Here is a 20,537-nt window from a genome sequence, read left to right as displayed (position 1 = left end):
GGCGGGTGAGAGAAAGCGAGCCGAGAGCCGCTAGGGGCTGCCGGCGGCGCGATGGAGGCGGAGGCCGGTGAGCGCGCGGGCCCGGGGCGAGCTCGGGACCCCGCCGCGCCGCCTGCGAGGGGCAGAGCGCGCGACCCTCGCCCTCCGCGAGGCCCCCGCGCGGCCCCGAGGCCGGTCCGGGCTCGCCGCCGCGGGCCGCCGCTCTGCGCTTGGCCCTGAGCCGCCCTCTCCGTTTCTGCCCAGAGCTCGGGAACCTGGCCGGCGTCCGGCACGTCCTTCTCGTCCTCTCGGGGAAGGGCGGCGTCGGGAAAAGCACCCTCTCGGCGGAGCTGGCCTTGGCCCTGCGCCACGAAGGCAAGAAGGTGAGGCCCCCGGCCGCCGCCCCCGGCCGCCCCGCGGCGGGCCCGTCGGGGGCTCGGCCTGACCCGGCCGGGCCTCGCCCCGCAGGTGGGGATCCTGGACGTGGACCTGTGCGGCCCCAGCATCCCGCGCATGCTGCGGGCGCAGGGCAGGGCGGTGCACCAGTGTGACAGCGGCTGGGCGCCCGTGTTCGTGGACCGGGAGCAGAGCATCGCCCTCATGTCCGTGGGCTTCCTGCTGGAGAAGCCGAACGAGGCTGTGGTGTGGAGAGGCCCCAAGAAGAGCGGTAGCGGCCGGGTTCGGGGCTCGCAGTGCGGGAGGGAGGACCCGCGCCAGCGGCCGGCGTCCTCGGTGTCAGCTGGGGGCTGGGAGGCTGCGGCGGGCCCCGGGCGGACGCCCCAGCACGGCGGCTCTCCTCGCAGCCCTGATCAAGCAGTTCGTGTCGGACGTGGCCTGGGGACAGTTGGATTACCTGGTCGTGGACACGCCCCCAGGGACCTCGGACGAGCACATGGCCGCCGTGGAAGCCCTGCGCCCCCGCAGGCCCCTGCAGGCCCTCCTGGTCACCACCCCGCAGGTAGCCCTGGCCGCACCCTCTGCCCGGGTGGGTGGCGCTCTGGCCGCCTGTGATTGGCCGTCCTGTCTCCCTGACCAGGCGGTGTCCGTGGGGGACGTGCGGCGGGAGCTGACCTTCTGCAGGAAGGCGGGGTTGCAGGTGCTGGGGGTCGTGGAGAACATGAGCGGCTTCACGTGCCCGCACTGCTCGGTGAGCCCCGGGGGCCCTGGGGAGGCCCCGCGGAGCCCTGGAGGAGGCCCCAGGAGCCCTGGGGAGGCCCCGTGGAGCCCTGGAGGAGGCCCCGGGGAGCCCTGGAGGAGGCCCCGGGGAGCCCTGGAGGAGGCCCCAGGAGCCCTGGGGAGGCCCCGTGGAGCCCTGGAGGAGGCCCCGTGGAGCCCTGGAGGAGGCCCCGGGGAGCCCTGGAGGAGGCCCCGCGGAGCCCTGGAGGAGGCCCCGGGAGCCCTGGGGAGGCCCCGGGGAGCCCTGGAGGAGGCCCTGGGGAGCCCTGAAGGAGGCCCTGTGGAGCCCTGGGGGAGCCCGGGGGCCCTGGGGAGCCCTGGGGGAGGCCCCGTGGGGCCCTGGAGGAGGCCCCGTGGAGCCCTGGGGGAGCCCCGGGGGCCCTGGAGGAGGCCCCGTGGAGCCCTGGGGGAGGCCCCGCGGGGGCGGGGTGTCGGCCGGCGCCCGCCTCACCACCCTGTCTCCTAGGAGTGCACCAACATCTTCTCCAGGGGTGGAGGCGAGGAGCTCGCCAGACACGCGGGGGTCCCCTTCCTAGGTGGGTGCCAGGAGCCAGGTGGGCTGGGGTCCACAGCCTCTGCTGGTGGTCTGAGCTGCACCCCCAGTGCCTGGGGGCGGGAGCAGCAGGAGCCCGGGTGTCCTGGCATCTCCCACCAGGCGAGCCCCGGGCAGGGCCCGGCCGCGCCCGCTGGGCCCCTCGCCGCCACCTTGCTGTGTCCGCAGGCTCTGTGCCTCTGGACCCCGAGCTCACCAGGAGCCTGGAGGAGGGCCGAGACTTCATCCAGGAGTTCTCCAAGAGCCCTGCGTTCCCCGCGCTGACCGCCATAGCCCGGAAGGTTCTGGACGGGGCTGCCGCTCAGCACTCCTGACACGGGCAGCCACGGCCACCCCCGGCGCCTCGGAGAGGGCTGTGCGGAGCAGCGGGCCCGGGACCTGCGGGCCGCCCTGCCGGGGGCAGTCTCGGAGCCAGCGGCCGTCCCTGTCGGCCTGTGACAGACCAGCGTGGGGCCTGGTGCCCCGGCCCCTAGCCCCGCTGAGGGCCCACCTGCTCTCCCGCTCTGGTAAGGGAGGGCACCTCGTGACCTCGGAGGACCCCGCCCCATTAAACGCCTCCCGCTGCACGGTTTCAAGTCTGGCGTCTCGCCTTGCCTCTGCCAGTCCCCCGCAGCGGGCCCTGCATCTTGTCTGGGGAGACCCTGGTGAACTGCCCGGGGACACAGCACTCGGGCCGTTCGCTCACTTGGGGCAGGGCCGGGGGCGGCACCGCGTGGTGCCCATGTGACCCACTGGCTTTCCCTGGCCGGCCTGCAGTGGGCGCCCAGAGCGCTGACCGGCTGGGGTTCCAGGAGGACCTGGCAGGGGTGCAGAGGCAGCCGGTGCGGCACATGTGTTGCTGGTTTGCTTTAATTGGTAACACCTGCTGGCTGAGCCCGGGGGGCCCCGGGCCCAGGCCCTCCGTCCAAGCCCGCGCCGGCAGAGCCCCAGAGAGCCGGGGCGGGTGAGGGGCCCTCCCGAGCCCTGGCCTGGTCAGCAGTGAGCGAAGTGGGCCTCCGGGAGGTCCCGCAGGTCGAGGCCCGCGACGCTGGCGGGGCTGGCGCAGGTGATGTTGTTGTAGGCGTAGACGGGGGCCTGGCAGTCGTCTCCCTCGCACGCGGCCTGCACGAAGCGCGGCAGCACGGCCGGGCTGCGCAGGGCCAGGGCCCACAGCGCCCGCAGGGGGCAGCGGCAGTCCCAGGGGTTGCCCTCCAGCCACAGGCGCTCCAGGCCCGGCGGCTGCGGCGCGAAGGTGCGCAGGGAGTTGTTCCTGAGGTCCAGGTAGCGCAGCTGCGCCAGCGGCGCCAGGAGGCCCTCGGCCAGCGCCTCGAGGCGGTTGTGCGACACGTCCAGCCAGAAGGCCCGGCCCAGGGGGCCCAGCGCCTCGGCCGACAGCGCCGACAGCCGGTTGCGGGCGAGCAGCAGGTACTCGAGCCTGGCCAGGCCCTGGAAGAGCCCGCCGGGCAGGTGCGTGAGCTGGTTGGCCGTGAGGTCCAGCTCCCGCAGCTCGGGCAGCCCCCACAGGCTCTGCTCGTCCATGGCCGTGATGCCGCTGTCCTTGAGGAAGAGCCGGCGCAGCCCCGAGAGGCCGGCGAAGGCGCGCGGCTGCACGCGGCCCAGGCAGCTGCCCTCCAGGTGCAGGCTGTGCAGCCTGCCCAGGCCCCGGAAGGCCTGCTCCGGGAGGCCCCGCAGCCCGTTGCCGGACAGGTCCACGACGGCCACGTTGGCGAGGCCAAGGAAGGCCCCCGGCGCCAGCTCCTGGATGCGGTTGTGGTTGAGCGCCAGCACCTCCAGCTGCCCCAGGCCCTCGAACGTCTTCTCCGCCAGCTGCCGGACGCGGTTGTGGCCCAGCCGCAGCTCCTCCAGGAAGTGCAGGTCCTTGAAGGTGCCGGGCCGCAGGCCGGCGATGGCGTTGTGCGCCAGGCGCAGCACGCGCAGGCCCAGCAGGCCCGGGAAGGTGTCCTCCAGGAGGCCGGCCAGGCGGTTGTGGGACAGGTCGAGCCAGCGCAGCGCCTTCATGCCCAGGAAGGCGCCCGGGGCCACGGCGCCGATGGCGTTGCGGTCCAGGTAGAGTTTCTGCAGCCGCGGCAGCTGCGTGAAGACGTTGGCCTTGACACTGCGCAGCGCGTTCCTGCTCAGGTCCAGCTCCCGCAGCTCGGCCAGGCCGCAGAAGAGCGCCGGCTGCAGGTAGGCCAGCCTGTTGCCGGCCAGCACCAGCTCGCGGAGGTTCCCCAGGCCCTGGAAGGCGCCGTCGGGCAGCACCGCCAGGCCGTTCCAGCCGAGGTCGAGGTCCCAGAGGCGGGCCAGGCCCCGGAAGAGGCCGTCCTCCAGCCGGCCCAGGAGGTTGTGGGCGAGGCCCAGCGAGGCCAGCCCGGGCGTGTGCGTGAGCGTGTGGGCGCCCAGGCTGCGCAGCCGGTTCCGGCCCAGCTGCAGGTGGCGCAGGGTGCGCAGCCCGAGCAGCGCCTGCGGCTCCAGGCTGCCCAGCCGGCTGCCCTGCAGGTTGAGGAAGTCGAGGCTGGAGAGGTTGCGGAAGGCGGCCGAGGGCACGGAGGACAGGTTGTTCCCGTCCAGCCACAGGGCCCGGGTGCCGTCGGGGATGCCCTGGGGCAGCTGCGTGAGGTTCCTGGAGCTGCAGAAGACGGTGAGCTCGCCCGTGTCCTCCCCGTGGCTGCAGGTGCACACGGCCGGGCACGGCGGGGCCTCGGCGTCCCCCGGCGGCGGCCCAGGCTCTGCTCCCTCCAGGCCGCAGGGGTCCAGAGCCGCCCAGGAGATGAGCAGCACCGCCAGGGCCAGGCTGCCTACGGGGACAGGAGTTTGGGAGGCACAAAGGGGTCTCTGGGGAGGCGCCACCCCAGGCCTCCAGCGGAGTGCGCCTGAGCCAGGCTGGAGGACGGCCGGCTGCACTTTCCCCTCATGGGACCAGCAGGTGGCGGGCCCTGTCTCCAGAGAACACGGAGGGCTCCCCAACTTCATGGCCCTGGCCCAGGCCGCCAGCGCCCCAACCCGAGACGCTCGCCCAGGCCAGGCTGAGGCAGGGGAGTCAGCTCGGCCGCCGGCCGTGGTCGCCTGCCCTCGGGATTCTCGGGCGTATGGGGGGCACCCACCTGCCGCCCCCCACGTTGCCGCCTGCACCCAGGCCTGCCGGTTCCCCAGACCCTCCTCACCTGCCGGGCAGCCTCCTCAGCAGGTATCCCCAGGCCCAGGGGCTTGGGCACGGGTCGGCCTGTGCTGGCGTCGGTCCTACCCACTGCCCCTCTGCTGCGACAGGGTGGGTGCAGGGGCCCTGCAGCACCGCCCCGGGGAAGGTGGAGAGTGGGGTGCGCTCTCCCGACCGGGCCGGGTCCCGGGAGCTGCAGCGGGGGGGGGGGACTGGCATGGCCTGCCGTGTGTAGGTCAGGTGCATCCGGCCCCCGGCTCTGTACCCATCACAGCCAGGGACCGGCTCTGTCTTCGCCTGGTCCTGGGGTCGGGAGCAAGAGAGGGTGGAGATCCCCGGGGGTTGGCTGGGTCTGTGTCCCCCACTCCCTGCAGCCTGCACGGCGCTCCCTGGGCTGGGAGCCACGGGCCGGCTGCCCGCAGGGCTTCCCTGCTGCCTCACCTGTCCTCGGGGCCATCCCGCGTGCAGAGCAGGCTGAAGGCAGGCGCGAGCAAGGGCGTCTGCGGGCGGGCGCCTGCCCTCTGGCTCTCCCCACTGCCCGGCCGGCCCCCGTCCAGCCCTCCCCCGTCCCCGGCCGTTAACCCCCTCGTGCCGGGCAGCAGCACCTGCTCCCCCAGGTGCAGGTGGTTCGGGGGAGCTAACCCCACCCCGGAGCTTTCTGTAGAGTCCAGGCTGGCCTGTGGTGTGGCTCTGGGGGCAGTGGGTTGTCGCCGTGTCCCTGGCAGGGCTGGGGCAGGCAGGTGGGAGCAGGGATGCCCCCTCATGTGACCCACGGAGCCTGGGGACCGAGTGTGTTCTGGTTCCCACCCACTCGCCGCAGCCCAGGGGCCTGATGCCCCTGCCCTTGGCAGACAGCTGGGGGGGCACCCACCCCGCCCTGCACCCCCACCCCCACCCCCACCCCCGTGCTTTCCTAACAGCCAGGAGGGCTCTGCCGCTCTGGCTTCCAGACGCAGCCTTGGCCTCCCCCTGACCTCAGCCACTACCCCTCCCCCAAAGCCTCTTCTAGGAAAGCCTGGCAGGGCCGCTGGCCACTTGTGTTTGCTGTCCCTGTGCCGCGCCCTGGCCAAGAGTGAGGGCAGCCTGGCTCCGGCAAGGGCCCTACTGTGGTCGCCTGTCCCACGCGTGAGGCTGGAGCGGGTCCTGGTGCCTGGCCAGAGGTGGCCACAGGCCAGGCAGGGGGAGAAGGCTGCCCCGGGGGCTCCCACTCCACCCCGGTCCTGCCAGGCCCTGGGGCCTGTCGGAGCTGGATGCAGCGCTGACAGTGAGGGGCCAGGCCCTGGGGCACCCATCCCACCCACAGCTCCGCGGCATGGCCCTCGGGGTCCCCCGCCGGGAGGTTGGGACAGGCAGTGTGGCCTCGGCCCTGCTAACTGCGGTGGTTTTCTAGGTCGTTTTCGGCTCTTCTCAGAATTATGGATCCACGGGGGAAAGTCCACGCCCCGGCGGCAGGGCCGTGTACACAGCAAAGTGCAGCCTCAGCAGACCAGGGCCTCCGGCGCGGGGCGGAGACTGGGCTGCAGCCAGGACCTGCCCTCAGGACCCCCAGGTGGGCTGTCGGCTCCTTCTGGGCGGGGCCCTGTTGGGGGGGCTTCAGCCAGGGGCCTCGCCAGACAAGCGTCTCTGGCATCTAAGAGGCGTGGCCCCCTTGGGCTGCGAGGGCTGGGGCAAGGGTGGTGCGGTTCCGGGAGGTTATGGGAACCGTCCCATCCCAGGACCCGGCTTGCGTGTGGGTTGCGTGTGGCCTGGTTGTGGTTCAGGCCGGAGCACTCGGTGTGTTCTCCGGTGTCCCGAGTGTCACATTGAACCGGGTTCCTCAAGCGCCAGCCGTAAGGACAGGAAACGCCATGGTCGGCAGTTTCTCTCCTCGCTTCCTCACGCTACCTCCGGGTCCTGTGGGCACGGGCGCCCCCTCCCCGTCTGCGGCTCCGCGGACCGTGCGGGCGACGACTTGCCTGGATGGGTCCCCAGGGCGCTGCACACACTCGGGGCCACTCGAGAGACTGCTGGGAAGCCTGGGCAGCAGCTGGGGCCCGGCCCCCGCGCCTGCCGAGGGCAGCCCGGCCGTGCCGTGCCGCGTGCGCTCGTCTGGGACGGCTGCTGGGATCTCGCACGCGTGTTCCGGGTCCTTTCCTGGGGCTTCACGTTTTGCTTGGTGCCTCAGAGTCGTATTTACGGCGCCGCGGAGTTCCTAGAGAGATCTCTCTATCTGGGAGTCGGAGGGAGGGAGGGACAGGCCGCCCACTGGTTCGCTCCTCGGGGCTGCGCTGGCCGGGCCTAGGCCTCGCGGGTGCAGGGCCCCAGCACTGGAGCAGCGGGTTGCAGACGTGCCCGCCCGCCCAGGTCCGCCACTAGGCTTGCGTGCGCGGTCATCCTTGCGGTTCATGGGCTTTTTCTGCCCTGGGTGCGTTGTGGGTGCACCCTGAGATTGTCTCCTGAAGGAAGGGCGCTGGGGTGACAGCGTTAGCTAGTGAGCTGCATTCTGGAATGTACTTGCTGGAGCGGAGAGACGGGGAGAGGCGGGGGCTTCCCTCTGTGGGTTCCCTCCCCAGATGCTGCGCCAGGCTGGAGCCAGGGGGCAGGAGCCCAAGGACTGGGGCCGCCCCGCTGCCTCCCAGGCGCACTGGCAGGAAGCTGGATTGGAAGTGGAGTGGCCAGGACTTGCCCCGGCACCCTGTGCCGCCCCGGCACTGTCGTCCTTTCTGTAAAGCAGCCCTGCTGGGTCCTCGCAGGCCGGGGCGGGTCTGGCGTGGGCTGCTGTCCTGAGGTCACCGCCGCCATGCTGTTGTCTACGGCTCCGTGTGTGAACGTGGTTTGGTTTTGTCTTGTTACATTTTGTAATTACGTCTCTGCACATCACGGGTCTTGTTTTTAAGAGCGAGTGAGCAGGGAGGCAGAGAGAGGTCTACCATCTGCTGGTTCACTTCCCAGTTGGCCGCAATGGCTGGGGCTGGGCCAAGCCAGGAGCCAGGAGCTTCTTCCACATCTCCCACAAGGGTGCAGGGGCCCAAGGATTTGGGCCAAATTCTGCTGCTTTCCTGGGCGCAGTAGCGAGGAGCGTGACAGGAAGTGGAGCCGCCGGGCCTGGAGCCGGAGCTCAGATACGTGCCGCCTCCGTCACCGGCAGCATTGCCCACGCGGGCTCTGCGGTCCAGGGTGCCACGCGCCAGCCTCGGTACCGGGCCTTTTCCAGAACTGTGCGCAGAGCGGCTGGATGGCCTCACAGAGCAGCCCCAGAGGGCCGGCCTCCCGCTGTTCACGCCCCGAATGCCACAGCCAGGGCTCAGGAGGGCAGCTGGGAACTCCAGGCAGTGGGATGGGGCCCAGCACGAGCCTCACCCCGAGCCCAGGGAGCCCAGGCTCTCGGTGTCTGCTGGCGCTTGACACACACACACACACACACACACACACACACACGTTGTGATGGTTTGCTTTGCTCTGACAGCTTCCTGTGGGTCTGTGCTGGCTGTGTTCACACTGGGGAGACTGGGGGCAGGGGCCCGAGTCCTGGGCTCCCTCCCTGGGGCGGGGGGCACGTCTCCCCCAGTCCTGGGCTCCCTCCCTGGAGTGGGGCGGGGGGCACGTCTCCCCCAGTCCTGGGCTCCCTCCCTGGGGTGGGGGGGCACATCTCCCCCAGTCCTGGGCTCCCTCCCTGGGGTGGGGCGGGGGGCACGTCTCCCCCAGTCCTGGGCTCCCTCCCTGGGGTGGGGGGGCACATCTCCCCCAGTCCTGGGCTCCCTCCTCGGGGTGGGGCGGGGGGCACGTCTCCCCGAGTCCTGGGCTCCCTCCCTGGGGTTGGGGGGCTCGTCTCCCCGAGTCCTGGGCTCCCTCCCTGGGGTTGGGGGGCTCACGGCTCCCCCAGTCCTGGGCTCCCTCCCTGGGGTCAGCTGGCCAGCGCCTCTCAGCTCGTGTTCTGCTGCTGAGACCCAGGCCTCTCCCACGTCTTCCATCTGAGCTCACTTCCCTCCAACCTGCCCCCGCCCCCGCCCCTGTCCCCGCCCCCACGGAGCGGTCCTGGCGCTGGCGCCCTGCTCTGCTCTCAGTGCTGGGACTTTGGCCTCTAACTGCCTTGGCCCCTTTAGGTCCTTCGTGTTATCATAAACTTTTATTTATTTATTTAATTTTGACAGGCAGAGTGGATAGTGAGAGAAACAGAGAGAAAGGTCTTCCTTTGCCGTTGGTTCACCTTCCAATGGCCGCTGCCGCCATTGCGCTGCGACCGGCGCACCGCGCTGATCCGAAGCCAGGAGCCAGGTGCTTCTCCTGGTCTCCCATGGGGTGCAGGGCCCAAGCACTTGGGCCATCCTCCACTGCACTCCCGGGCCACAGCAGAGAGCTGGCCTGGAAGAGGGGCACCCGGGACAGAATCGGCGCCCCAACCAGGACTAGAGCCCGGTGTGCCGGCGCCAGCCACGTTATAAACTTTTAAAAGACTTATGTATTGATTTGAAAGGCAGGGACATCTTCCATCCGCTGGCTCCCTCCCCAGGCCGCCACAAGAGCCAGGAGCTTCATCTGGGTCTGTGGGTGGCAGGGCCGCGAGCTCGGGCCATCTGCTGTTCCCAAGGCAGCAGCAGGAGCTGGACCGGAGCCTGTGGGATGCTGGTGCTGCGGGCGGCCCCTTCACCTGCTGTGCCCCAGCACGGGGCTTGTGTTGCCCTGGGGAGGGGGGACACGTTACCGCGGCCCCCTCCCCGTGGTGAGGTACGTGCCGCAGCTCTGAGCGCCGATCCCACACGCTGTGCCCGTTTGCTGTGCGTGGATCGGCCTTCTCTTCACTGGGGTGTCGGCGGTGTCCCGGATGCGTGGGCTCGTGTGCCTGGCTGGGACCCTCGGGAGCGCCTGAGGGCTTTCTCCCCCAACCCACTGCCCTTTCTCCCCCTGGGCGGAGCCTGAGGGGGCGTGGGCCCCTTGCCGTGTCCCTGGTCACGGAGGCGGAGCCTGAGGGGGCGTGGACCCCTTGCCGTGTCCCTGGTCACGGAGGCGGAGCCTGAGGGGGCGTGGACCCCTTGCCGTGTCCCTGGTCACGGAGGCGGAGCCTGAGGGGGCGTGGACCCCTTGCCTTGTCCCTGTCACGGAGGCGGAGCCTGAGGGGGCGTGGACCCCTTGCCTTGTCCCTGTCACGGAGGCGGAGCCTGAGGGGGCGTGGACCCCTTGCCTTGTCCCTGTCACGGAGGCGGAGCCTGAGGGGGCGTGGACCCCTTGCCTTGTCCCTGTCACGGAGGCGGAGCCTGAGGGGGCGTGGACCCCTTGCCGTGTCCCTGCCGCACCAGGCCCGGGAATGCAGGGAGGTCCGGAAGTCAGCTTGTACAGGGGTGCCCTCGAGTGCCTCAGATCATGGGGGTGTTTGGGGTAGGGAGTCGGAGGTTGGTGTGAGGGAAGGGGCCGCAGCCCGGTGAGACGCCCACCCTCTGAGATGAGGGTCACTGGTGGGCCGGGCCCTGCGCCGCCTCCTGAGATGACCTTGGGGTCCTGTTCAGTATTACTTGAAAGGCAGAGCTGGGGGAGGGAGGAGGCCGAGGCCGGTCTTCCGTCTGCTCGTTCACCCCCGAATGTTTTCGACGACTGGGGCTGGGCCAGGCGGAAGCCAGGAGCTTCCTCTGGGTCTCACCCCGTGGGGGCGTGTGGGCAGCCACAGGTAGTCACTCCCTTTGTTTACACTTAAACATATGAATGGAGACTTCCCGGCACAGACAATTAGGCTAGGGGAGATTCCGGGAAGAGGCAGGAGGAACCTAAACCTTTCACAAGAGATGATACAAATAATCAGTCACACCTGTAACCTTCATTTATCACCTAAGTGTTTTTATTGTAACCTTAAGAGCCGTTTTGATATGTAAATCTTTTGTGCTCCTCCTTGTAAACAACTGGTCATGTTTAAATACTACTGCATTTATTCAATAAACGAGCCTTGATCAGGACTTGTCTTGGCTCCATTCTTTGCGTCCTTGTCCCCGCATTCCCACTCTCTGTTTCAGGAAGACCCAGTTCATTGTGCCGCAGGCCGGCACAAATGGCGCCCGAACGTGGGACCTGAGAATTAGAGAAGCAGTGAGGAACCTGGATTCACGGAGTCGCGACTATAGAGGTATACAATTTGTGGTGAGTACCCGACACCAAAATTGTGGAGATTTATTTTGAGCAGGCATTATGGGACAAGCATCGGGAAAAATCCCCCAGTAGTAAAGGCAGTGAAGGCATTATTGCAGACGCAAGGAATAGGGTTAAAAAAGAAAGTAATAGAGCAATTTATAGAAACCATAGAAATTTCATGTCCTTGGTTTATTGAAGAAGGCCTTGTAGATGAGATGCATCGGGAGGACATGAGAAAACTGAGGAAGCCAGAAGCTGTGATGGCGAGGATAATCGATCCTGCCGATCCTCTAGTTCTATGGAAAAAGTTACTCCCTCCGCCCCTCCCTTTAAATTATTTATAAAAAATAATGATAAAAAATTATCCCTTTGTCAAGAAGGGGAATGTTTGCCAAATATCTTAAAAAGAGTGTCACTCAAACCCTGAGAAAAGCAGCAGAGCAAGGCCAGGAGGAAGCCAACATCTTTTGATGCTTTTCCAGTGAAAGTACATACAGAAGATGGCCAAGAAATGCCAGTCACCATCCAGTCCCCTTTAAAATGTTAAAGGATTTAAAATCTGCTCATGATGCATATGAGCCCACTGCTCCCTGTACCTCTGGCCAGGAGAAAGAGAGGAAAAATTCCACAGGTATCTTGACCTAGAGAGAAGTCTTGATTCAATAACACTTTCCAACCTGATAAATGTTTTTCCATCTTTGCAGCTTATGGTAGTTCTGGTATGTCTTGAAAAGCTTTTGTATGCTATCAACTATCTGTTTTAATTGAGTGGTTGCAGTAGCCCTGATTGGATCTGGCTCTGGTTGAAGATCTCAACTTGGTGGCTGTTTTAATTAGACTAGGTGCTATGGAGGTTCCCAGCACTCTTGGTGAAACAGCGCACCTACCCAACCCCATGGCCAGCCCTGCTAGGCCCTGGCGTGTGCAGTCTTCCCTGTAAATGAGGGACCACAGCCTTTCTCTACACTCTATTCCAGCCAATGTGGCCTGCCGCACCCAAGCAGTCTTAGCCAGATATCTCTTGGGAAAGGGCTCCCCAGGGCCACTTTTTTAGTCTCCATTTCCAATTCAATAACCTCCTCACTAGGAGGGGGGCAGGGAAAATATCTCTGGCTACTGCTGGCCTTATCTAAGGGAACAAGAACCTTAATCCATTAAAGCTTTCCAACTTGATGGGTTTTTCTCTTTACAGTTAATAAAAACTTAAAGCAATGGGCTCATACGCTGATAATCAACTCTTTTCTGTACTGCTGTAGCTAACCTATCTAATGAGAGTTTTTATGTGTCTTGAAGGTTTCACATTTTTCTATTGCCAGTATGAGTCTTGATTGGAAAAACTACAATACAAAGCTGTTTACGTTATTTGCCTGTCTTTAATGTTTGAGTGATTACCTAACTGATCAGATCTAGCCCACAGCCTTGGTTAAACGTACTAATTTTTGATTAAAATGGTTTGACTCTCTGATAGTTTAAATTCTAAACCGAGTCTTTCAACTTTGGGGCTTCCAGTCGGATCCCTGGAACTCTCAAAGGATGGGACTCTAAATTTGTTAAAAGTAACAGCTGTTTGAGTCAATTTAAATTATACAAAGTGTATTAAAATATAGTAAATGATGTCAAATCTATGTTGTATTCGTGTTTTTGCTTTTCAGCTAGAGTAGTCTTAAAAATGAGAGTAAATTCTGTGTCTACAAGCCTTTATGTTGTTAACTAAAGTAAGCCAATACAGATTGGTTAAAAAAGTTGGGCTAATGCAAACGCCCCATGGTTTGCTTACTCAGTTTTACATGTCTTTGATATGCTTTAAACTTGTTTCTCTTAAGGATGAAGATCTTTTCAAAGTTGTAAATATGCACTAGTGACTGCTGCTCAAGTGGTGTTATCCTTTTGTTACTTAAAAGCATGGAAATGTAATTTTGACTTTTAATTCAGATAATGGTGTGGTATTCATTAATAACTCAGTGTCTTAAGTTATCTAGGCATCGGTGCTAAGTAAAACATGAAAAATGTATTATGTGTACTTTTAACATCTTAAATTTGATAAGAGAGACTGTTTAAGTTTGTCAGCATGTATTCTCATAGGTTGTCCACACATGACAATTCAAGACTGTAAAACTAACTACAGGTATAAAGTTTCAGAAGGTGTGAGCAAGTCATGAAAAGTTGTAAAAAGTTTACGATTTTAAAACATTGTTTACAGAGTTTTCTATAAGTTAAATGTTAATGCCAAAATTACACTAACCTAAAGTTGAAGTATGATCTTCTGTTATAACAGTGGGATTTTTAAAAATGTGTACTAATGTTAGTAATTATCTGGAAATGGTCTCAATTGTAAATCTTAATCTGTTGTTGCAAAAACTGTAACGTCTCTTTTTAACAGTGTCTGCCTAATCAGTTACTCTGCCATTTCTAAAGTTAGGTCGTGTAAGCTCTTTTTAACTCTGTTAAATAGTTCTGAGTTATGTGATAATTTCGTGTGCTAATTCCTACATCCAAGGTTTTTATTTCCGGTTTATTCAACAAGAAACATAGAATCCATATTCTGCCAAAGTAATCTGTGTACTCTATTGTCTGTTAAGTTATGATTGATAAAAAGCATTAAGTCTTAAAAAGTTATGTTAAATAACATTATGATCAGATGTGATCTAAAAGTGTTAAAATTGCCCTGACTAAATGTTAAGGAATTCTATTTTGACCAGATACTCTAAATTCTCTTGGCACCTTTAACAGACTTTCTGAAAATCAAAGTTTTAAATTTTCTGGACTTTTGATACCTCCAGAGGGCCCCTGGAGATGTCAAAAGATATATCTCTCATCTTGCAGAGATAATAACCAATTGGGGTGTTTAGATTAAAAGTGGTGCCAAGATGTGAAATGATGCTAAACTTCAGCTATACACGTGTTTCTTTCTAGCTGCTCCAGTCTCTGGCTCAGTAGCCAGATCCTGTAAAGAGGGACTGACAAAGTCTAAAAAGCGTCCCGTGGTCATGATTTGCATCACCTCAATGCCCAAACCTTACGATTAAGATATGGAATCACCTGGAAACAGGCAAGGCAAATTGTAAAATCCTGCCCTTCCTGTGTCACATTTCTCCTGGTCCCTCATTATGGTGTAAATCCTAGAGGTTTTATGCCTAATCAGCTTTGGCAGATGGATGTCACCCATTTCCCTGAATTTGGTAAACTAAAATACATGCATGTCTCTTTAGATACATGTTCAGGTTTTGTTTTTGCCACCCTGCAATCTGGCGAGGCTGCCAAACATCTCTCATTGTCTTCAGGCCTTTGCTGTTCTAGGAACCCCTATACAGATAAAAACTGATAATGGCCCAGCGTATACTTCCAACTCTTTTAAGCACTTCTGTACTAACTTCCACATCTCTCATCACCGGGATTCCTTATAATCCCCAGGGACAAGGTATTGTGGAACGAGCACATGCCACATTAAAAATTATTTATAAAAAATAAAAAAGGGGGAATACTGGACCATGGCATATTCCCCACAAAAATGGCTATCACATACTCTTTTCATTTTAAATTTTTTTAATACTGGATAATCAAGGGAAATCTGCAGCTGATCGCCACTGGCATCCTGAAACCGAAAGACAACAAGTCTACGTGAAGTGGAAAGACCCTCTAACTGCTCAATGGTATGGACCTGACCCTGTTTTAATATGGGGATGTGGACATGTTTCTATACTCTTGCAAAAAGACAATGGAGTATGATGGTTACCTGAGCGACTTGTGCGGCAAACAGACAATGTCACGAAGCAACCCCTTGATCTTCATTATGATAACATTGCTGATCAGGGATCCCCCTGAAGATGAATGAAGCTTGCCGGCTCACATCAAACTAAGCCTAGGCCATGGACTCTGTTGGTGCGCACCAGTAGTTCAAAATTGTTCATGCACTTATGATAATGGAATTAAAACAGCAGAATTTGTACAATGGGTAAGGAACAATCAAACCTTGTTCCGTACTGGGAGGGTTATAGTTGAAAACCAATGGCTTAATGTGACTGATCAATCGAAAAGGGAGAATACTGATTTTAGCATATCAAAAACTGGTCACATTGACAGACTCAGGTATACCTTTGTCAATTCTAGAAAAGAAGCCTGGTGATGTATTGGTCAAAACTGTTAAACTAACTCTTATGGTCAATTCCTCCTCTGAAAGTAGCAATTTCTGGCTACATTTAGCTGCCATTAACTACTTACTACTGAAAGATCTTATAAGCTGTGACTTGATTCCTGGAAGTTGCTGCTTTAATATCTCAAATAATGTTCCTTACATAAAATATCTGGTACAGCAGCTAAAAGGTGAACTTCAGCATATGTTTCTAACTAATGTCTTTTCTTTTGGTGGATCTCAATGGACCCACTGGCTTTTGATGTTGCTGGGTCCTTTATTGCTGCTCCTGCCTTTTTGCCTGTGGCTCCCCTGTATATTCCAAGGCCTCTCTGTGCCATTTGGTACCGTTTGGTCTGAGATTTTAAAGTTGCATTCACAGCTTCACCCCTGAGCCAAAAAGGATGGCATTGAATTCCAATGACGGGTAAGACTCGGTCTCCTTGTACTAACCTAAGACAGGAGCCTCAGAGAATGTCTGGGGTGTCCAATGACGGGTAAGGACAAGAAGAGACACGGGCAACCTAAGACAGGAACAGTGCCTCAAAAAATAAAAAAAGGGGGAAATGTGGGCAGCCACAGGTAGTCACTCCCTTTGTTTACACTTAAACATATGAATGGAGACTTCCCGGCACAGACAATTAGGCTAGGGGAGATTCCGGGAAGAGGCAGGAGGAACCTAAACCTTTCACAAGAGATGATACAAATAATCAGTCACACCTGTAACCTTCATTTATCACCTAAGTGTTTTTATTGTAACCTTAAGAGCCGTTTTGATATGTAAATCTTTTGTGCTCCTTCTTGTAAACAACTGGTCATGTTTAAATACTACTGCATTTATTCAATAAACGAGCCTTGATCAGGACTTGTCTTGGCTCCATTCTTTGCGTCCTTGTCCCCGCATTCCCACTCTCTGTTTCAGGAAGACCCAGTTCATTGTGCCGCAGGCCGGCACAGGGGCGAGGGCCCGAGAGCCTGGGCCCTGTGTCGCCGCCTTCCCAGGCCACAGGCAGGGAGCTGGATGGCGAGTGGAGCAGCGAGGACGTGACCCTGGCCCTGCAGGCAGCAGCTGCACCCGCCCCACCGCGGTGCCAGCCCGCCGGGGCTGGGCCGGGAGTGTGCCTGCCCACGGGGCACCGAGGGGCGCCTGGGAGGCGCGTGGGGCGGTTCTCCCTGCCTGCCGCATGGGGCGCGGGGGGCCCTTCGCGGGGAGATGTCCCACGGCTCACCGGCTCCTCCTCCTGGGCACAGGGCTGTTAGAAGCTGAGTCAGCTCAGCCATTTGTGCTCCTGGGACCTGTCTGCTTTGTCTGGTCTGTTACAGGAATAGACTGCTGCCATCCTCACAGATATGGCGTAACCAGCAACCAGGCTTGAGACGGACTGGTCAGGTAGTTGTGAGAGGTGCAGAGATGCGCCTTCTCCGCAAGGCGTGGCCACCGTGCATGCTGGTGCCTGGGTGGGGGCCGAGCACCCCCCTACACACACACACACACACAGGGAGGGGCCACACACACACACAGGGAGGGGCCACACACAGGGAGGGGCCGAGCACACACACACACACACGGAGGGGCCGAGCACACACACACACACACACACACACACACGGAGGGGCCGAGCACCCCCACACACACACACACACAGGGAGGGGCCGAGCACCCCCTGCCCCGCACATGCAGGGGTGAGCCACGGCTCCGCACATGCAGGGGTGGCAGGGGTGAGCCTCGGGCCCGCAGTGCCGCCCCTCTCCCGTCTCCCTAGGGCTCCCGTGCTGTCCCCCGGTTTCCTTGGCCTGGGGGTTCTGGTTCACAGGCAGAGGGACAGACACTGTCGGCTTCCACAGCCCGGCCAGGCGCCTGGAACCCCCTGGGGTCTCCCACGCGGGTGCGGGGCCCAGGCACTCGCCCAGGACCTGGCGCTGGAGCGGAAGCGCAACTGTGGCTCTGAGTTATTGTTGGCTTGCACGGGCCTCCTGGGACCTGCCTCACCCGGGTGGGGGTCCCCGCTTAAGTCCTTGAGCCCTGGTGGAGGGCAGAGACCTGGGTGTGCTGTCGGAGACAGGGGTGAGGCCCTGAATGGGAGCTGTGGCTGGGGGGGGCAGTGGGTGGGAGGTGGGGGGCAGTGGGTGGGAGCTGTGCGGGGGGAGAGGGTGGGCAGTGGGTGGGAGCTGTGCCTGTGGGGGGGCAGTGGGTGGGAGCTGTGCCTGCGGGGGGGCAGTGGGTGGGAGCTGTGCCTATCGGCTAACAAGTGCAGGGTATGGGAGGGCTGCGGCGAGGGCAGCAGCAGGACACTGGCATCCGCGGTACACCGACTTGGGTCGGGCGCGCACGCGCCGTCTCCACAGCTCTGGCAGAGGTGCCGAGCAGAACCAAGGGTCGCCCTGTTCCTCCCTCACCTGTCGGGGGCCAGCAGGACTCCACTGCCCTGCCTCCTGGAGGCTGAGCGGGGCGGGACAGGTGCCCAGGGGTGACGCCCTGGGAGGCACCGCCCGCCTGAGGCCGCCCCCCTGCCCAGGTTAGACGGGCCAATGGTGCCCCGAGAAGCCCTCAAAGGTTTGGAAACAAGGCATTTCTAAAGCCGGGGGCTGTAGGACAGCTGCAGTTTTAACCCTGATGTCAGGAAGGTCGTGCCAGCCTGTACCCTCAGGTGTGATGCCGGAGGAGACCCATGGGAGGGGCACTGGGCGGAGCCCCAGCAGCTCCGCCTCCACCCAGCTCCCTGGGAGAGCGGCGGGGACAGCCCGAGTCCTTGGGCCCCTGCACCCAGGCGGGAGCCGGATGGAGTCCTGGGCTCCTGGTCCACTCCTGGCCGTTGGGGACACTGGGGGCGTGGAATCCAGGTGGGAGATCTGTCACTCTGCCTTTCAGATAAATAGACCTCAAAGTCGAGGTCAGTACCACACTAGTCTATCACGTAAAAGTCTGCGATGACCCCGCGGCCGGGGACGACAACCTGAAATCCTGAGGGTTTCCCCCGAAGTTTGTGTTTCAGAGACCCCGTCCACTGGGCTCCCGTGTGGGCAACAGCGGAACTCAGCGCAAGGAGGACTGGGCTGGTCACAGCCATGCGGGGAGAGCAAGGGCGCTGCCTCGCTCCCCTCTCCCTCTTCCCGGGGTCACCCACGTGCGCCAGCGGCTCGGCCAATTTCTGCTGCCCCTCCCCACGCCAGGCGTCACCTTGCCTACTCAGCCGGGCGGCTGTCACACGAGATTGGGAGCCTGGAAGAGCCAGGAGTTGGCCTCCTGACAGGCTGGGAGTCCTGCCATCTCCTGGCGTGGAGGCCAGGTCCAGCGGGCCCCAGGGCCACTGCTGCTCCCTCCCTCCGTGCACCGCCACACAGGCACCGCACACCTCCCTCTGCTGCACCGTCTGCAGCCGGGAGCCCGTCACGTCCCTCACTCGGGACACTGAGGCCGACACGGGAGGTGTCGGGTCGGCAGGAACAAAGCGACCCTCACCTCCGCGCGTCCTGAGCCCGTGTGAGCTGACGTGTGTGCCCATGTGAAGCACCCCAAGGGACCAGGCCGAGGGCCTCTGGACCCTGACCTTCGGGAGAAAACTAAAGCGTGGTGAGGAGACGTCTCGGAAAAAACCGCTCCGGGCTTCATCCTCGTCCCAGGGGGAAACGGTGCGCAGGGCCGGTCACCTGGCAGCCCCGCCGTGTCCCTGGGCGCCAGGCTCCGAACAGGAGGTGGCTGGAGGCCGTCAGGCCTGCAGGGAGCCTCTGACCTGGCGGCACCTGGACCCCACAGAGCCCCCGAGCAGGCCCCTGGCTCTCAGCACTGCGCCCTGCACACCGCCCCAGTGAGCGCCGGGCGCTGTGGGAACCCCGACTGGGGGAAGCCAGGGGGCCTGTAGCAGGGTGGGGCAGACAGCACCGGCCACAGCCCCTTCCCGGTCTGCACGCCCTGCGTGGCCCAGCAGCAACCCCGGTGGATCCAAGGACGCTCTGGAATCAGCCCTAATGGAATCCAAACCACGCCAGCCCCAACCCCGACTCGGTGTCCACCCCTGGCGCTGAGGCCGTCACACGGGAGAACACGGAGCAGACAGACGCAGGGACACGGGCTGTCCACTATGGGAATTAACCAGGCAGGCTGCAGCCCTCAATGGGGAACACGCGAGACGGCAGGCACGCTGCGGGGTCCACGCCACCGGGGGGAGCCCGCAGAGGAAGCTGCTCGCGAACCCTCAGCCGCACACCTCCGGAACCGAGGGCGCGGCGGGTAACACCGGCATGCGCGTGGGGGCCACGTGCCCCAGCTGCTCCACTTCCAGTCCAGCTCCCTGCAAACGCCCCTGGGAAGTCGGAGGACGGCCCAGGTGCTCAGGCCCTGCCCTCACGGGGGCCATCTGGATGGAGCCCCTGGCTTCGGCCTGGCCCAGCCCTGGCTGTGGGGCCACCTGGGAGCGGACGGCAGCGGGGAGGTTTCTCTGGCTCCCTCTGCCCTTCAGGGGAACTGAATGTGATGGAGGGCGCGGCCCTGCCCAGCAGGCAGAAGTGCCCAGAGTCCTCTCCCTGGGACTGGGCAGAGCAGCACCCGCTCTGGCCGCTGGTGTCCAGACAGGCCCGGCCTTGCCGTCTCTGGGGCCCAGGAATCCCCCCGGGAGCCCCTCCCCAGGACGGCAGCCAGCAGATAGCGTCCTGGACGTCCCAGGGGACTCCGCAGCTGAGACCCCTGCGTGCACCCTCCCGGGACGGCGGCTCCCTGCCCGTCACACCCTCCGAGTTCCTTTCTGCTCATCGGCACAGGGGAAGCGCCCGGCGGCAGCTGCCTGCTGCAGCCCGAGCGTTCGTGCAGAACTGGAGACAGCCGGCTGTGCTGCACCCCCCCACGCCGCCCTGGTGCCGGCGGTGGACAGAACACCAGGCAGCCGCCGCCCCGACTGCAAGGCATCTGGACGGGCACCGTGGCGCCTGCCTGGGTCCCCACGGGCAGCCTGGGGCTGGTGGGCACGGGCACCGGGCTGCATCCGTACGTCATCTTCAGTGAGACTCTGGTTTGCAATGCAGACACTAACAGATCTCCCACCCGCCGGTTCTCTCCTCAAATGCCAGGAGCACCAGCTCCACCCACGTCTCCCGTGGGTGCCTGGGACCCACATACCTGCGCTATCACCTGCTGCCTCCCTGGTGGGCATCCGCGAGGAGCTGGAACGGAAGCAGAGGCAGATGGGAGGCGGCCGCCCCAGCCGCGTTTCCGCTGCCTCGCCCGTCTCGTGCCAGTCTCACGGCTCCTGGAGTCACCCCCGCAGTGACCCCTCAGGGACGAACACCTCCAGTCCTGAGCCGCCCAGGGCGCGGCACAGCCCCCCAGGGGCAGCAGACCCATCTCCTGTCAGGAGCGGCGCGAAGTGGAACTGAGCCCTGAGGAGTGCACACAGGGAGACCGCTGTCGGGGCTCTCACTCAGTGCAGCCAGGGTCCGGGGTCCGAGCAGGCCACCTGGCTGCCCAGTTGGCTCCCCTG

At 62.0% G+C, this 20,537-nt stretch overlaps 3 protein-coding genes across 9 annotated transcripts in view; 1 reads left to right on the top strand and 2 right to left on the bottom strand.

Annotated features, from left to right (window-relative positions):
• Positions 1-32: 32 nt before the first annotated feature.
• Positions 33-15,931, top strand: NUBP2 (NUBP iron-sulfur cluster assembly factor 2, cytosolic). 4 transcript variants are annotated; one of them, XR_016226331.1, is made up of 8 exons: positions 33-67; positions 244-362; positions 783-937; positions 1,016-1,126; positions 1,622-1,691; positions 1,877-2,214; positions 6,235-6,393; positions 8,975-15,931. XR_016226331.1 is itself a non-coding variant. In XM_051830314.3 (7 exons), exons 1-7 carry the CDS (start codon positions 52-54, stop codon positions 2,020-2,022), a joined length of 816 nt encoding a protein of 271 aa, XP_051686274.1. In that variant the 5' UTR covers positions 33-51; the 3' UTR covers positions 2,023-2,283. The 4 variants fall into 4 exon arrangements, 2 of the variants coding, with proteins under 2 accessions (XP_051686274.1, XP_089178009.1); XR_016226330.1 differs by lacking the exon at positions 8,975-15,931 and adding an exon at positions 448-646; XM_051830314.3 differs by lacking the exons at positions 6,235-6,393; positions 8,975-15,931 and adding an exon at positions 448-646 and having other exon boundaries at positions 1,877-2,283.
• IGFALS (insulin like growth factor binding protein acid labile subunit) lies at positions 2,444-5,346 on the bottom strand. Its single transcript, XM_051830293.3, has 2 exons — positions 5,286-5,346; positions 2,444-4,485 (listed from the first exon to the last, which is right to left on the bottom strand). Exons 1-2 carry the CDS (start codon positions 5,299-5,301, stop codon positions 2,681-2,683), a joined length of 1,821 nt encoding a protein of 606 aa, XP_051686253.2. The 5' UTR covers positions 5,302-5,346; the 3' UTR covers positions 2,444-2,680.
• HAGH (hydroxyacylglutathione hydrolase) overlaps positions 10,756-20,537 on the bottom strand; it is a 21,708-nt gene continuing 11,926 nt past the window's right edge. For all 4 annotated transcript variants that reach the window (XM_089321866.1, XM_089321867.1, XM_089321865.1 and 1 more), the window contains one exon: positions 10,756-20,220. In XM_089321866.1, coding sequence (XP_089177992.1) covers positions 19,785-20,220 — 436 coding nt within the window. In that variant the 3' untranslated portion in view covers positions 10,756-19,784. The remainder of the gene's footprint in view (positions 20,221-20,537) is intronic.

Source organism: Oryctolagus cuniculus, chromosome 19, assembly GCF_051225735.1.
Source record: "Oryctolagus cuniculus isolate XC-2025 breed Fujian yellow rabbit chromosome 19, ASM5122573v1, whole genome shotgun sequence".
In the NCBI taxonomy this organism is placed as follows: Eukaryota; Metazoa; Chordata; class Mammalia; order Lagomorpha; family Leporidae; genus Oryctolagus; species Oryctolagus cuniculus.
This window is presented reverse-complemented; position numbering and strand designations above follow the sequence as displayed.